At 33.0% G+C, this 17,433-nt stretch overlaps 1 protein-coding gene across 1 annotated transcript in view; it reads left to right on the top strand.

Annotated features, from left to right (window-relative positions):
- The window catches only part of LRP1B (LDL receptor related protein 1B), a 1,839,752-nt gene that overhangs the window by 1,254,432 nt on the left and 567,887 nt on the right, over nucleotides 1–17,433 (top strand). Inside the window, exons 28-29 of the mRNA XM_045868938.3 lie at nucleotides 9,028–9,159; nucleotides 10,494–10,721. Coding sequence (XP_045724894.2) covers nucleotides 9,028–9,159; nucleotides 10,494–10,721 — 360 coding nt within the window. The remainder of the gene's footprint in view (nucleotides 1–9,027; nucleotides 9,160–10,493; nucleotides 10,722–17,433) is intronic.

The raw sequence follows: 17,433 nt of genomic DNA, 5'->3' as shown, positions 1-17,433 counted from the left end.
GTCTTTCTCGATCTGATTTATTTCACTTAGCGTAATACCCTAAAAGTCCGTCCGTATTGTCACAAATAGTGATTTCCTTTTTTATGGCTGAGTGGTATTCCAGCATATCTATATCTATATATCTATATACCACATCTTTTGATCGATTCATCCATTGATTGACACTTAGATTGTTTCCATATCTTAGTAATCATAAATAATGCTGCAGTGAACACAGGTTGCATATTTCTCTTTGAATTGGTGTTTTTGTTTTCTGGGTAAATACTCAGAAGTGGAATGCTGAATTGTGTTAGTTCTGTTTTTAATTTTTTGAGGAATATCCATATAGGTTTCCATAGTGGCTTTACCAATTTACATTGCCACCAACAGTGTATGAGTGTTCCCTTTTCTTCACATCCTCTCCAACAGATGTTACTTCTTGTCTCTTTGGCAAAAGCCATTTTAACAGGTGTGAGATGATAATCTCATTATGTCTTTGATTTGCATTTCCCTGATAATAAATGATGTTGAACGTCTTTTCACGTGCCTGGCAGTCATCTCTATGTCTTCTCTGGAAAAATATCTATTTAGATCCTCTGTCCATTTTTTTAACAAGGTTGTTTCTTTTGTTGTTGTTGTTAAATTACATGTTCTTTATGTACTTTGGATATTAGCCCCTATATATGATGTGAACATATCTTCTTCCATTTAGCACCTTGCTTTGTGTTTTGCTGATGATTTCCTATGCTGTGTAGAAAATTTTAGGTTTGATGTAGTCCCATTTGTTTATTTTTGCTTTTGTTTCCCTTGCCTTGAGTTTACCATCTATGTTTTCTTCTGGAATTTTATGGTATCAGGCCTTACATTCATATCTTTTATCAATTTTGAGTTAATTTTTATGTGTGGTGTAAGATAGTGATCCAGGTTCATTCTTTCACATGTGGTTGTCCAATTTTCCCACTTCCATTTATTGAAAAGACTATCCTTTTCCTATTATATATTTTTGGCTCCTTTATCATAAATTAATTGAGCATAAAAGTGTGGGTTTATTTTGGGGCCCTGTACTCTATTCCATTGATATATGTGTCTATTTTTATACCAATACTTTACCATTTGGTTAATATAGTTTGAAATCAGAGAGCATGATACCTCCAGATTTGTTTTTTCTCCAGATTGCTTTGGCTATTCAGGGTCTTTGTGGTTCTATACAAATTTTAGCATTATTTGTCCTAGTTTTGTGGAAGATGCCCTTAGGACTTAGAAAGGGATTTCACCGAATCTGTAGATTGCTTTGGATATTATGGACATTTTAACAATACTATTCTTCCAATCCAGAACGATATTATCTTTCCACATATTTGTGTCTTCAGTTTCTGATATCAGTGTCTTGTAGTTTTCAGTGTATAAATCACCTCCTTAAATTTATTTCTAGGTATTTTTTGATGTAATTGTAAATGGGATTGTTTTCTTAATTTCTCTTGCTGATAGTTCATTATTAGTGTATAGAATTGAAACAGATTCCTGTATATTGATTTTCTCTCCTGTAATTTTACTGAATTCATTTATTGGTTTTAACAGTTGTGTGTGTGTGTGTAGTAGTGTAGTATTTAGGGTTTTCTATATATAGTGTGATGTCATCTGCAAATAGTGATAGTTTTACTTCTTCTTTTTTAAGTCAGATGCTTTTTATTTCTTTTTCTTACCTAATTGCTATGGCTAGAAGTTCCAGTACTGTGTTTAATAAAAGTGGCTAGAGTTGGCATCATTGTATTGTCCCTGATCTTAGGGGGAAAAACATTTAGCTTTTCACTGTTGAGTATTATGTTAGCTGTAGGTTTGTCATGTGTGGCCTTTGTTATACTGAGGTACATTCCCTTCATACCCATTTTGTTGAGTTTTTATCATAAATGGATGTTGAATTTTGTCAAACGTGTTTTTCTGCATCTGTTGAGTTGATCATATGATTTTTATTCTTCATTTTGTTAAAGTAATATATCACTTTGATTGGATTGGGAATGTTGAACCACCCTTGCACCCCTAAGGATAACTACCACTTGATCATGGTATATAATCTTTTAATGAATTGTTGAATTCTGTTTGCTAATATTTTGTTGAGGATTTCTATAATTATGTTCATCAGAGATATCAGCCTATAATTTTATTTATTTTGTGGTGTTCTTTTCTGGTTTTGGCAGCAGGGTGATGCTGGTCTCTTAAAATGAGTTTGGAAACATTTGCTTCTCTTCAATTTTTTGAAAAAGTTTGAAAAGTGTAGGTATTAATCTTCTTTGAATGTTTGGTAGAATTTACCAGTGAAGCCATCTGGTCCTTTGCGGGGAGGTTTTTGATTACTGATTCAATCTCCTTGCTTATAATCAATTTATTCATATTTTCTATTTCTTCATAATTCAGTCTTGGAAGATTATATGTTTTTAAGAATTTATCCATTTCTTCTAGATTATCTAATTTGGTGGTTCTAATTATCTAATTATCTAATTGTTCTTAGTAGGGTTTTTTTTTTAATATATAATCCTTTGTATTTCTCTAGTATCAGATGTAACATCTCTTTCCTTTTTTATTTTATTTATTTGAGCCACCTCTTTTTTTCTTGTTCAGTCCAAGTAAAGGTTTATCAATTTTATTTATTTTTTCAAAGAACCAACTTTTAGTTTCCTTGAACATTTCTTTTGTCTTCTTAGTCTCTATTCAATATATTTCCACTCTGATCTTTATTATTTCCTTCATTCTACTAAATTTGGGCATTATTTGTTCTTTTTTTTTACTTCCTTTAGGTATAGAGTTAGATTGTTGATTTGAGATTTTTCGTATTTCTTCAGGTTACCTGTATTGCTATAGACTTCCCTCATAAAACAGCTTTTGCTGCATCTCACAGATTTTGTCCTTTTGTATTTCAATTTTGATTTGTCTCCTGGTATTTTTTTTTTCTTTTTTGATTTTATCATTGACCCATTGGTTGTTTGGTAGCATGTTGTTTAATCTCTACATAATTGTAATTTTTACACTTTTCTTCCTGTAATTGATTTCCAGTTTTATACTGTTGTGGTCAGAAAAGATGCTTGATATGATTTTGTTTTTTGTGAATTTACTGAGACTTGTTTTGTGGTTAACATGTTATCTATCCTGGAGAATGTTCCAAGTGCACTTGGGAAGAACATGTATTCTGCTGCTTTTGGATGGAATGTTCTATATATAACTGAGTCCAGCTGGTTTAATGTGTCATTTAAGGCCAATATTTCCTTATTGATTTTCTGTCTGGACATCCATCCATTGATGTAAGTGGCACATTAAAGTTCCCTACTATTATTGTATTGATGTCAATTTCTCTCTTTCAGTCTATTAATGTTTGCTTTATATATTTAGGTACTCCTTTATTGGGTGTATAAATACCTACATAAATACTTACAAATGTTATATCTTCTTGTTGGACTGACCATTATATAATGCCCTTGTCTTTCATATAGTTTGTTTTGAAGTTTATTTTGTCTGATGTAAGTATAAACTACACCAGAATTTTTTTTTTTTTTTTTTTTACTTTCCATTTGCATGGAACATCTTTTTTTATCCCTTCACTTTTAGTCTGTGTGTGTCCTTAGATCAGAAGTGAGTCTCTTTCAGGCAATATATGCATGCATCTTGGGGTTTTTTTGTTTGTTTTGTTTTATTTTGCTTTTTCACATTCAGCCAACTCTGTGTCTTTTGATTAGAGAATTACTCCATTTACATTTAAAGAATTAGTGATAGATATGTACTTATCAACATTTTGTTGATTGTTTTCTGGACATTTTTGTAGTTTGCCTCTGTTACTTTTTTTCTTTTTTTGCTCTCTTCCCTTGTGGTTTGGTGATTTTCTCTAGTGTTATGTTTAGATTCCTTTCTTATTGTCTTTCGTGTATCTACTATAGATTGTTTTTTTGTGGTTACCATGAGGTCCACATATAGCACCATATAGATAGATAGATAGATAGATAGATAGATAGATAGATAGATAGATAGATAGATATACACACACACACACACACACACAGATGCAGTCTGTTTTGCTGATAGCATCTTAAGTCTGAACACATTCTAAAAACTACATTTTTATTACCCTCCCCTACCATGTGTTCTATTCTTGATGTCACTTTTTACATCTTTTTATTTTGTGTATCCCTTAACTAATTATTATAGCTATAATTAATTTTAGTATTTTTGCCTTTTAGCCTTCATATTAGCTTTATAAATGGTTAATCCATTACTTTTACTATATATTTACATTACTAATGAGATTTTTACTTTCATATCTTTGCTTGGTACTAGTTATTCCCTTTTCTTTTAGCTTAAAGAAATCTCTTTGACTTTTTTTTTTTTAAAGATTTTATTTATTTATTTGACAGAGAGAGACACAATGAGAGAGGGAACACAAGCAAGGGGAATGGGAGAGGGAGAAGCAGGGCTCAATCCCAGGTCCGCAGGAAGCCCGATGCAGGGCTCAATCCCAGGACCCTGAGATCATGACCAGGCAGACGCTTAACGACTGAGCCACCCAGGCACCCCATCTTTGACTTTTTTTTTAAGGCCACTTAGTGGTAATGAATTCCTTTGCATTTTGCTTATCTGGAAAACTCTATTTCTCTTTCAATTCCAAATAAAAACCTTGCCGGGTAAAGTATTTTTGAATGGAAGTTTTGCTTTGTTTTGTTTTGTTTTGTTTTTTTCCTTTCAGCACTCTGAACATGTCATCCTACTCCCACGTGGCCTATATACTTTCTGCTGATGAATCTGCTGATAGCCTTAAGGTTCCCCTGTATGTAAGAATTTGTTTTTCCCTTGCTGCTATTAATATTCTCTATTCATCTTTAACTATTGACATTTTAATTATAATGTATCTTGGTTTGGATCCCTTTGTATTTATTTTATGTGGAACTGTCTGTGCTTCCTGGAACAGGATGCCTAATCCCTAATTTTTTCCTAGATTATGGAAGTTTTCAACCATTATTTTTTTAAGTTTTTATTTAAATTCCAGTTATTTAACATACAGTGTATATTAATTTCAGGTGTAAAATCTAGCTATTCATTGCTTACATAAAATAGCCTGTGATCATCACAAGTGCCCTCCTTAATACCTCACCCATCACACTGCCCAGTAACCCTCAGTTTATTCTCTATACTTGAGAGTCTCTTTTCTGGTTTATCCTTTTTTTTGCCTCCATATTCATCTGTTTTCTTTCTTAAATTCCAAATATGAGTGAAATCATATGGTATCTGTCTTTGTCTGACTGACCTCTTTTGCAAATGGCAAGATTTCACTCTTTTTATGGCTGAGTTATATTCCATTGTATGTATATGCCACATCTTCTTTATCCATTCATCAGTCAATGGGCATTTGGGCTCTTTCCATAATTTGGCTATTGTTGATAATGCTGCTAAAAGCATCAGGGTGCATGTATCTCTTCAAATCAATATTATTGTATCCTTTGTATAAATACCTAGTAGTGCAATTGCTGGATTGTAGAGTAGTTCTATTTTTAACCTTTTGAGAAACATCCATATTGTTTTCCAGAGTGGCTGCAACAGTTTGCATTCTCACCAATAGTGTAAGAGGGTTCCCCTTTCTCCGCATCCTTGCCAACACCGGCTGTTTCTTGTATTATTGATTTTAGCTATTCTGACAGGTGTGAGGTGATATCTCTAGTTTTGATTTGTGTTTTCTTGATGATCAGTGATGTTGAGCATCTTTTCATGTGTCTGTTAGCCATGTGTCTGTCTTCTTTGGAAAAATGTCTGTTCATGTCTTCTGCCCATTTTTTAACTGGATTATTTGTTTTTTTGGATATTGAGTTTTATAAATTCTTTATATTTTTTGGATACTCACCCTTTGTCAGATGTATCATTTACAAATATCTTCTCCCATTCAGAAGGTTGCCTTTTAGTTTTGTTGATTGTTCCCTTCACTGTGCAGAAGCTTTTTATTTTAATGAAGTCCAATGGTTTATTTTTACTTTTATTTCCCTTGCCTCTGGAGACATCATAAGAAATTGCTATGGTTGATGTCAAAGAAGTTACTCCCTGTGTTCTCCTCTAGGATTTTGATGGTTTTCTGTCTCATATTTAGGTCTTTCATCCATTTGGCATTTATTTTTGTGTATGGTATAAGAAAGTGGTCCAGTTCCATTCTTTTGCATTTTGCTGTCCAGTTTTCCCAACACCATTTGTTGAAGAGACTGTCTTTTTACCACTGGATATTCTTTCCTGCTTTGTCAAAGATTGGTTGACCAAACAGTTGTGGGTCCATTTCTGGGTTTTCTATTTTGTTCCATTGATCTGTGTGTCTGTTTTTGTGTTGGTACCATACTGTCTTAATCAGTCATTATTTTTTTAAATAAATTATCTACCACCCTTCTCTCTTTCTTCTCCATCTGGGACCCCTATAATGCATATGTTATTCTGTTTGATATTGTCCAACAGGTTCCTTAAGCTACCTTCACTTTTATTATTATTATTTTGGTTTTTTCTTCTTTTTGCTCCACTGATTAGATGATTTCCACTGCCTGTCTTCCACATTGCTGATCCATTCTTCTACTTAGTCTAGTTTGCTGTTGAAGCCCTCTATTGTGTTTTTCATTTCAGCTATTGTAATATATTGTATTGTAAGTCTTTTGACTTCTTTTTGGTACTTTCTTATGGTTTCTGTCCCTTTGCTGAAGTTCTCACTGTGTTCATCCATTCTTCTCCAGAGTTCGGTGAACATCTTTATGAACATGACTTTGAACTCTTATCTGATAGATTACTTACCTCTGCATTGTTAAGGTCTTCTTCTGAGGCTTTGTTTTATTCTTTCATTTGGAACCTATTCCTCTGTCTCTTCGTTTTGCTTGGCTCTGTGTTTTTGTTTTTATGCATTAGGTGAAACAACCACCTCTCTCAGTCTTAAAGCAGTGGACTTGTGTATCAGATAAACCTTATCTTTCAAACTTTTTTAGCTTGTGTTTTTTCCTCAGACCTTTGTGGTTGTCTAAGTAGCCTAATTTATTCTTCATAGGTCCCAGCTATTGCAGGTATGCCAAAATCTGTCAGTGTTCCAAAGGGAGGGATTTTAGACAGTGCATAGTTTTAATCTAATTGTAAGCCAGATCTTCAGGCAACAGCTTTTAAGGTGTATAAATAGAGTCTTATGGGTTCATAATCATAAACCATGCTGACTTCCAAACCTGAGAGATCTGGATAACAGTTTTAAAAATTATGGCTTTAGACATATGTACAATCCCTTTTCTGGGAAATATCAGCAAAGACAAATGAGGGCACTAATATGATTCTTTACTTAGTTCCCAGGGGCATCTCTGACCTCTGGATGTCCTCAGGCTTAAGCTCCTGAACAAGAAAATAGGCATTTTCACATAAATACTGGGGGAGGGTTTCAGTCTACTATTTATGCAGTGCCTTGGGGGTTGTAGCCTGCCAAGTTCTGTTTCTCCAAATGTTTCAGACCCATGAGGCCCAGAAATGTAATCCTCCCTAACCAAAAGAGCTAGATGCTCAAGAAGTGTCCCCTATGAGGGCTGTACATCCCTGCCAGCTTTGGTGGGACAGGCAGTGGCTATGGTGCATGAGGGTGGGATGCTTGGCTGGCCAGCTAGAGCTAGGCAGGCTGAGGCTATGGTGTGTGCAGTCAGGGTGCTCTGACTGGAGCTAGCAGTGAGGGTTAAGGAGGGTTTCCTTTGAAACCATGTCTCTGCCTCTCCTACCTGTCTCAATGTGGCCCTTTTATCCTTTGCTGTGGAGGTGCTGTTTAGCTAGCTTTCAGGTCCTTTTCATAGGGAATTATTCTATATATATGGTTGTAGAGTTGTTATGTTCATGGAAGGAGGTGAGTTCAGGATCCTTTTATGCCACCATCTTAAAATCTCTCCTTAATTGATTTTCTTAGAAAAAAATTTCTGAGTCTTTCATTTCCTTTGATTTATTTATTTTTAAGCAAATGCAAAGACATGGATTATTTTTATTACCTTGGCTGGGAGGATGCTAAATACTAGCAAAAACCACACTGAGTATCAAGTACCGTTAATTTCTCATATCCTCTACAGTTTTATTATAACCCATTGATTTTTAGTCTTTGTGCTTTAAAACTCTACAAGACTTCATTAACTACTCTGAGCAATAGGTCCACTTGTTAGGAAGATAAAATAGGTTGAAAACTAAAATATTGCTGGTGGGATCAGAAGTTGTAACACTTTCCTGCCTTTAATTTAGTATTCTTATTCTACCAGATAGGTTCTATAAAAATAAGATTTAAGAGAATTGATCAACTGAGATTAAAATCTTATCTAAAAGGCATAATGACAGAACACGAAACACAAAAGAATAAGAGAATGATGTTGAACTGCAAAATTTAATATTCCATTCTAAGTTTGAATATATTATAACTTACTTATACAATATAGTTTAGCAAGTCTGTGTAAGTAGAGGAAACTTTAGCCAGTTAGTAGAGAGAAAAAAAAAAAAAAAGAAAAAGTAGATGTCTTAATAATGAAGGATATTAACATTTCTTCACTTAGGCTTCTGATTTGATAAAGATCATATGACCTGAAGGAAATATATGTATGTAACAACACAGTTTCCTAGGGAAACACTAAGAGTGGTGTGCTAAGGCACAAAGAGAGTCTATATCGTAGGTTAGGAAAGTAACAATATCCACTGATACACTCAATTCCTGGATTATGATTTAGATGAATTTATTATAAACTAAATTTAATAATTATTCCTGGGTTGTTTTTTTTTTTTTTTCTCAGAAAAAGTCTTTGCTTCTAAGGAAATAGGATGCATATATTTAGACTTAGAGAAAATTGAGGGCGTTAACTTAGTTGTTATCTTTGAGGAGGAAAATGTCTTTATTAATGTAATTGCTGTATGTGATTGTCTATTATTGTCATATTATTCATCCCAGTAATGGGTGCCATATAGGAACTTCACTTTGAATCTTTAAGGGAATTACCCTTGTCAACCTCAGAGGTTCCCTTTTTCAGTTAATATTTCACTGTGTAATTACAGCTCCCAATCCCTGTGCAGCTAATGACGGCAAAGGTCCCTGCTCTCACGTGTGTCTGATCAGTCATAATAGGACTGCTGCTTGTGCATGCCCCCACTTGATGAAGCTTTCCTCAGACAAGAAGACCTGCCATGGTAAACTTCTTGAAGTTCCTATCTAAAATTCAAATTGAATTCTCTCAAATTGTATTAGCATTAAGGTTTTGCTTCAAGTAAAGCAGAAGAGGTTTTTAATTCCTTAAAAACATTTAAGGTAGTGCTATTTCCAGACTCTATTGATGATTCATCTACTTTTGGAAAGACTGACAAATTCTTTAAATATGTGATATGCTGCACTTTACTATTTATTACCTTATTCATTTTTTTCTTGCCACTTTCTTATTTGGTATGTTAGCAGAATTTATCTCTACAAAACAGGGATATTTGTAAGTGAAAGTGCATTTTCAGAAAGTGATGATGTAGGTAACCCATGTAACAAAGAAGTACTTAACAGCTTTAATCTCTTCCTGCTCTTCTAAAGTTACTCTCACATCATTTTATAGGAGATTATCAACTCAAAGGGGGAAAAATGAAGTAAAATATATAACTTTGATTTTTTCTTAAAAATATTTAAACAGCACATTTAAACTAGAAAAATGATAATGAAATTTGTGAATCAGACTGTGCGTTGTTTGCTGTTTTGATTTATTTTAATTTTGAGTAATTTTTGTTATTTGCAGAGCAATTACTTTTAAGGGCAGAAAAGAATGTACTCACAAAATCTTAACTCAGGAACGTAAGCACATGTTGATTTAATTAATTATATATAATCTTAACATATCACAACAACAATAATTCCAAAGAGAGCAATGAAATAATAGAATATCTGTGACTTCTGTTTCTATTTAACCTCCTATTTTACAAACTCATTTCAAAAAAGTGTCTATGGAAAGTAAAAATGATGCAATGCCTCACAATGTTACTTACTACAGATTTAAAAAAATGTATAATAAAGCATGCTTTAACATTATTTGAACCCCAATTTTGATAAGGAAAACATGAACATGATTTTTAAATCCATGTTTAATTTTATTCAGAGATAGTATAAAAAAATGTTCTTAAATGCCTTCAAAAATCATTTAATTTTGTTATAATTGGGTACAAAGAACAAATATGGTTGTTTGACATTTGCAGAATTCATGTGTTTTAGCAATTGTTTAAAATTCTAAGATCAAATCACTGAGAATTTCTTGGTGTTTCTAACTAAAGAAAAATAATGACTTAAGAATTCTAACTTGTTTTACATTTGTTTCTTAAGTATTTTAATTTAAGTAATAGATAACTCACCTATGCCCATCAAATCTTGATTATGATTTTCTGGTGTTAAAATTCCATTAAATCATCAACAAGTTATAATTTTAGAATTTATAGATTGCCTCAAACTTGCCGAGCTTATAAGAGAAAAACACTTATTTCTATTTCTTTTCTAGAAATGAAAAAATTTCTTCTATATGCAAGACGTTCTGAAATCAGAGGAGTGGATATTGATAATCCGTATTTTAACTTTATCACGGCCTTTACAGTCCCTGATATTGATGATGTCACTGTGATAGACTTTGATGCATCTGAAGAACGTTTATACTGGACAGATATTAAAACACAAACCATTAAACGAGCTTTTATTAATGGAACTGGATTGGAAACTGTTATTTCAAGAGGTAAGAGTTTTGCACATTACAACTTAAAAAAATGTCATTCAATTTATAAAAATCACAAGTCTCTTTTGTATTCTTTTCTTATTATTCAATTCTATGTTGTTAATTGAAAGTTGGAATTGATTATTCAGAGATTTAATAATATGCTATGTCTTTAAAATTGTAGAATGCTATAATTATGTTGCACATGATAGTCTGATAACTAGAAATTTAGTTTCAAAAGAAGAAAAAATTCAAAAAGGATCTCCTTGAAATTTATGGATTTCTAAACAAACATATTTGAAGACTCCTTTTTGCTGATGGGGAGATAGTAATTTGTATACAGAATATATAGGATATTGGGAAGGACTGGTTTCCCTCTCTGACTCAAGCTTATTATCGACTTCCTTTTGCATAAATTTCTACAGAACTAGACTACACAAATATGACAGGGAACTTATTTCTGTCCACCTTCTGACCTGGCAGGTTAAATCATAGGTTATTGGTAAATGTTGTTAAATTAACCATTAAAAAAAAAAGTAACTTTCCCCAAAGTAGAAAATATAGGTGAAGTGAACTTAGACATACATGCAAATGCAGTGGTTGAACTCTAAATATTTAACATTAAATTCTCCTAGTCTTTGTTTGAATCTTGGTGTATTGTGATTTCTGGATCAGTTATTGTTGTTATTGTTGTTGTTATTGTTATTGTTATTATTAGTAGCTTAGTGTATCTTCATTCTCTTTTCCATGACTGCAAAACCAAACAAGACAGTTTCTGTTCAATTTCATGCTCCAAAAGCATGGGAGAGTGATTTGGAAGAGGATAGAAGAATGAGTGATCAGTAATCCATATAGATATATCAAACTCTCATCAAACTCTCATACTAAAAATTTAAAATCAGACCTTACATGAGGAATGATCAGTATCTTAATGAAAGCAATAAGAAGTGTAGGTTTTAAATTCACAGATTTTCAACAGTTTCCATATATCAAACTTACATAGCTGGCTTGAGTATCACTAGTAGATCTGAGGGTATTTGACCACTGAAGTGCTCTTTTATTTATGCTAGCTCTTTACTCATCTAAGTTTAGTACTAGTAAAGCAACTTGAGCTAGTTGGGTATAAGCTTGTTCAAGTATTTATTTCAAACTTGCCATAAGAGAAGAACCTTTATAAAAAGGCTAATGCAAAGATTTTTTTTTTCTTTATACAGGATTTTTTTACAGAGGGGAGGGAAAAATGGTTGGATAATCATTGTTAGACTAGGTAATGGTCATTAAACACCTTGAAAGATCAGTTAAAGGACATTAGGTCCCTTCTAAGACTGACAGTCAGGTGATCTTCTCATAAGAAATTTATCAAAGTCTAAAAGAAAATTGTTTGAGCACTTTATCATGAATGTAAAATCCTTACCAAAAGACTTTGTGAATTGTATGAAGAGATGTTATACCTCAGAAAAATGTGAGGACAACTTTCTGTCTATAAATATAGATTGGTAGCTAGTAGTTATTTGATGAATTTGTCATTGAGAAAATCACAGACTTATTTTCATTTAACGGACTCTATTTATAATTATTCCAAAAATTGAGCAATGGTATTTTCTAACTAACAATTAATACATATATTCATTAGGATCCATAATCATTAATTCAATCATTTTGACAAATATTGGAATATTTTATATATGATAAGAAATTGAAGGAGAATCAGTATTGGCTGAATAGTATGAAACACAGACAAAAGGGACACACTATACAAACTGATGGAACTAAAGAAATAAATAGAAACTGAATCTAGACTTTATAAGTTGTTGATTTTTATATTAGTACTGAAAATAATGAGAACCAAGGAAGTGTTTCAAGGAGGGAGCAGTTATATGGTTAGGTTTGCCTTTGGAAAATATTGGTTTTAGCTTTTAGGTTTAGTAGAGAATTGAAGAGGTCTGAGATGAGGGGTAGGTGAGCCAGGGACTCTGGGAGGCTAGGTCGTTGGCTGGTATAGCGGTTTTAGTAAGATGTGATAAAAACCTGGACTAGAAAGGAAACAATAGAGAGAGAGAAATGAGGGAGAATTATAGAAATATAAGAGTGAAAATATAGAGGAACTTAATTAATTGGATATGAAGGTTGAGGAATAAGCATTTTTGAACATAAGTCCTTCATTTCTGGTTACCGTACAAGTTGAATGATGTTGCATTTTCCTTTCTTCCAGGGTGAAAACTTGTTAAGGACTGATTTATCTTTCCATTAATAGAAAGCTTGAGATGAACTTTTGACAGTTCATCTTGTGAGCTCATCAAAGTATTTCAAATCCTGCCAGTAATTGTACTTTACTTTATCCTTTCATCTTTTGGATTCCCTGAGAATGTCTGTCTGACCTTCTCTTATTTCTTACATGCTGGCCTCTGTATCTTCTCACTTCGCTGTCCTTCCTCTACTGGACTTTTTCTTGAGATATTTTTTCTTTCCTTAACTTCCTTAGCCTAAGTCTAATGTGAAACCTGCTTCAAAAATCAGGCTCTACATTTGTCCATTGCCCCAAGCAGACCATTTTCTGAAAAAACACTGAGCCTTCATAAAGGGGTCTAGAAATAGTTTTCTTGCCTTGCCATTCTCCATATGCTAAAATACTAAGCTGTTCTTAATTTATGTACTACCTACATGAGCTATTTGTTAGTTACTTGTACAAAGCACACTTCATTGTAAGCATAAATACTAACACATGACTATAGATGCATTCTTTGTATAAAATAACAAATATTTATTATCATATGTATATTTGCCTCTTTCACACACACACAAAAAAAGTAATTGTATTCTAAGAAAAAGTACTATAACAATTCATAACAGATGTTCTTGCTAGTGGTCTGCAGCCTGACTCTCTGGTGGTGATTAATACTTATCCTTGAGTCACCGCTTGGTCCAGATATTTTTTAATTATTGATGCTTTCAGGTTTATTTTTCTGATGTGATGAATAATACTAGCTGTCATTAATGTGGCAAGCACCATAATCTCATGTAATCTTTATAAAACTATTATTAAGAAATACTTTCATTCTGCAGATGAGAAAGCTTAAGCTTGTGAAAGTTAAAACTCTGTCTCAGAAACAAAGTGAGGAAACATTCACTGTGGAGACACATTCACACTCTGGACTGTATGTTTAGAGCTCCTGTCATCCTCATTACTCTACAATGAAAGAATTTGGGACTTCATACCCAGTGGTTTGGTGTTGTCCTTTTATGCTCAGTTGCCTCTCCTGAGTACTTGTTTATATATTGCCCACCATTATACCTTACTAGATAGAGGATTGTCCTCCTCAAACTCTAAATTAACATAGCAAGAAATTAACTTGCAATTAACATCATAAGAAAACAAGAAGACATTACTAGACCTTAAAGTTCCTTATATAACTGGGAGTTGCACAGTTGAGTTTTCACATTTGCATCTATTCTTCTTTTATCTATCATTTATTCCCCATGCAGTGCTTTGAAGTTAATGTTACTTTCTGTTTTTAAAAATGAGGAGGCATTTAATTCAGGTTTCCCATGCTAGGAAATAGCAGAGCTTTGTTACATCCAAGTTTGAATTGACTCTAAAGCTAATGCTGTTTTTCCCCCTGAGCGTCCCTTTCTTTTACAAATAAGGAACTTTGGCAAGTAGAGAGCAGAAACTTTATTATAACCACATGGTTTGTACAAAATTTATTTCCAATGTTCACTTAATGTACACTCAGCATACTCTGCTGATTTCACCTAGTAGCACCTGGGTGAAGTATAAGGGTTATTCCACCCCTCTGCCAATAGTTTGACTGGTTATTCTGATATATAAGAAAAAGCTTTTAGAGATATGTTGGCAGCTTTATGAGGTTCCAAGGCTACTATCAATACAAATTCACTTATTGGAAAAAACTCCTGATGTATCTGATTATTCTAGGGCAAAGTGAATTGTTCACCTCTGGAAAATTAAGGACTCAACGTTGGGCAAGTACCATTGATTGAACAAAGTATTTTTTCTAGAGTCATCTACCATCTGAAAGAACTAGACTATTAAGCTGAGTTAAGCAGCTGCTAAAATGAACAAAAGGAAGATTAATACAAATTAGAAGTTATCTGTTTATAAAGAACACTCATTTATATGGTAGGGAATTATCATATAATCATATGCTTTTTTAACTACAAAAATATAAACCTCTTTAAATGCAGACCTTTTGATCACATTGCCACTATATAAAATTTAATTCTCAATGGTACTTTGAATCTAATTGGACCTATTTCAAAGTAGATATCCATTATTATTTGAAATTGTTATCCACTTCTGCCAATAATTATTTTGTCAGTGAGTATTAAGATTTATTCATTCCCTCTATTTTGCAAGACACCGTATTTAATTGTACCCAGTAATAAAAATGCTTAAGGGGAAAAAAAAAAAAACTATTGTGAAAATTGGTCCATAGAGAATGAAGGAAATGAAAACAGGTCAGTAATAACGGTGAAATCTAGATTTTGGAACCAGGCCTTGAATTCAAGTAGAAAGTTTGGATAGGGAACATCTGTTGTTTTGCCTATTTCTGAATAGGATTTTCAATTTTCATTTTCACCCAGGAAACCTTTCAGTGGAAGAATGTCTACATCTGTGATTTAAAAAAAGAGAAAAGAAAAGAAAAAAGAAAGAAAGAAAGAAAGAAAGAAAGAAAGAAAGAAAGAAAGAAAGAAAGAAAGAAAGAAAGAAAGAAAGGCAAAACCACACCTATAAAGGCTGTTTCATTGAGAACTATGTATCGATAGCAATGAGTGCTAAATGAGCCATACTTCCTATGTTTATTCTTTATCTTTTAGTTAGAAGGATAGAATGTTATTTTATTTTTTCCCCAAAGGGAAATTCTAAATGTGGATTCTATATGTGAAATATTAGGTGGGTGGGGAGATGGCTGTATTTAGCTAAGACAGTCTATAACCTCAGGCAGCTTCATATCTGGTAAAAGAAGGAGATACAAACACTAACTAAAATGTAAGGTTAAATGAGATATGGAATTTAATAAGGGAGTAAGCTACTTAGAAAATTAGCACAAGGAATACTAAGTTATTATACGGGATCACCAAAGTGCCCACTAGGAAATAGTAGTCAAATTAGACCTTGGGGGGAAATGGTAGCAGATCAGTCCAGGTTGAGGTATCAGTAGTCACAAAGCTCTGGACACTTTATATAAAGGGAAGAGCAAGCAGTGAGCAGTAGCTAGACCTTCAAGAAGAATAAATTATAAGGTTAATGTGACAGCAGAGCACAAAGGATTTTACATCAGGAAGAGGAGCTTTTTTTTGTATTTTTGTATTTTTTTTCTCCTAAAGGCATTGGGTAACCATTAAAGACTTTTAGAGCTGGTTATAAGTGATTCAAACTCTTTTGAAGATAAATTAGGTGGAAATCTGAAAGAGTGAAAAGAAATTATAGATAAGGATACAGCTAGAAGGTTAAGAAATGTTCTAAATCTAGAGCAAAAATTAGGCTAGAACAATGAGAGATATAAGAAAGTGACAGACATCAAGGGTATGGTAGGAAAAAAACAAAAACAAAAACAAAAAACCTGATGGCTGGGAGAGAGGTGAAGTTAACCAGATCATTGGGAAGATGTTGGAGACATTGATCCAGATGAAAATAAAATAAACAAACTTACTTTGGACATTTTCCCAAATCAGCAGTGAATTGTTCCTGTAAAATATCAATAGTTACAGGTTCAGGAGATTAAGAGATATGATTAGCGAAAAAGTTGCAATTCTGCTTCATATTCTCTAGGAAAAAAGCAACATAAGTTTAGGATACATATATATGTGTTAAAACTGACAAAACCAAGACAATAATAAACACTAAATTGTTCAGAGTTGAAGCATAAAATTAGTGAGGGTATATAGAGAAGGCTTCTAATGTATTTGTAATATTCTATTTCTTAGGCTGGATTGTGTTTATGGATGTTTTGTTAATTTGTATACCGTGTGTTATATATAGTAATATGTGTGTGTGTGTATATATACAGTTTTTCATAGTTGCAATAAATGGAATATTTAATATTTACAAAGTTCCCTTGAAAAAGCTTTGCAAAAATGTTACCAATTTGTTTTTTTTTTTACTTTGCCCCTAAAAACAGATACATAATTGCCCAGAAACCCACTTCAAATGAGTTTTGATCAGATATAGACATTTCTGTCCTCAGAAAATTGTGACAGTTGGGATCCCTTCCTTCTTTGAAGGCATATCCAATTTTGGGCAAAAGCCTTTATGCCCACCTCCAGGATGCTGGTATCAGCAGGTCCACTGCATAGGGGGAAAAAGAAAGAAAGAAAGAAATTTCAGAAACAGAGAATTGACAACCATTGTGTGTGTGTGTGTGTGTGTTTTCCATTTAGTTTTATTTTCATGTCAACCAATTTATGTGCTTACCCCGTTCCTCTTTCATCTAAGGCCTTTCTACTGTGATCATTTTTCTTCTCTCTGACTTATGCCTTTTAATGTTCCTTTAGTTTAGTGATAATCTGTTAGTGATAATCTGATATGTTGTCCGAAAATATATTTATTTAGCTTTTGTTTTTGATATTTTTTTCTAATCATGGTAAAATACACATAAAATTTATCATCTTGACCCTTTTTAAGTGTAAAATGCAGTAGTTTTAAGTGCATTCACACTGTGAACCAATCTTCAGAACTCTTCATCCTGTAACTGAAACTTTATAGCCATTGAAC

The sequence above is a fragment of the Mirounga angustirostris genome, unplaced genomic scaffold (assembly GCF_029215605.1).
Source record: "Mirounga angustirostris isolate CCGP_5_RB_7025 unplaced genomic scaffold, mMirAng1.0.hap1 SCAF_3, whole genome shotgun sequence".
Taxonomy (NCBI): domain Eukaryota; kingdom Metazoa; phylum Chordata; class Mammalia; order Carnivora; family Phocidae; genus Mirounga; species Mirounga angustirostris.
This window is presented reverse-complemented; position numbering and strand designations above follow the sequence as displayed.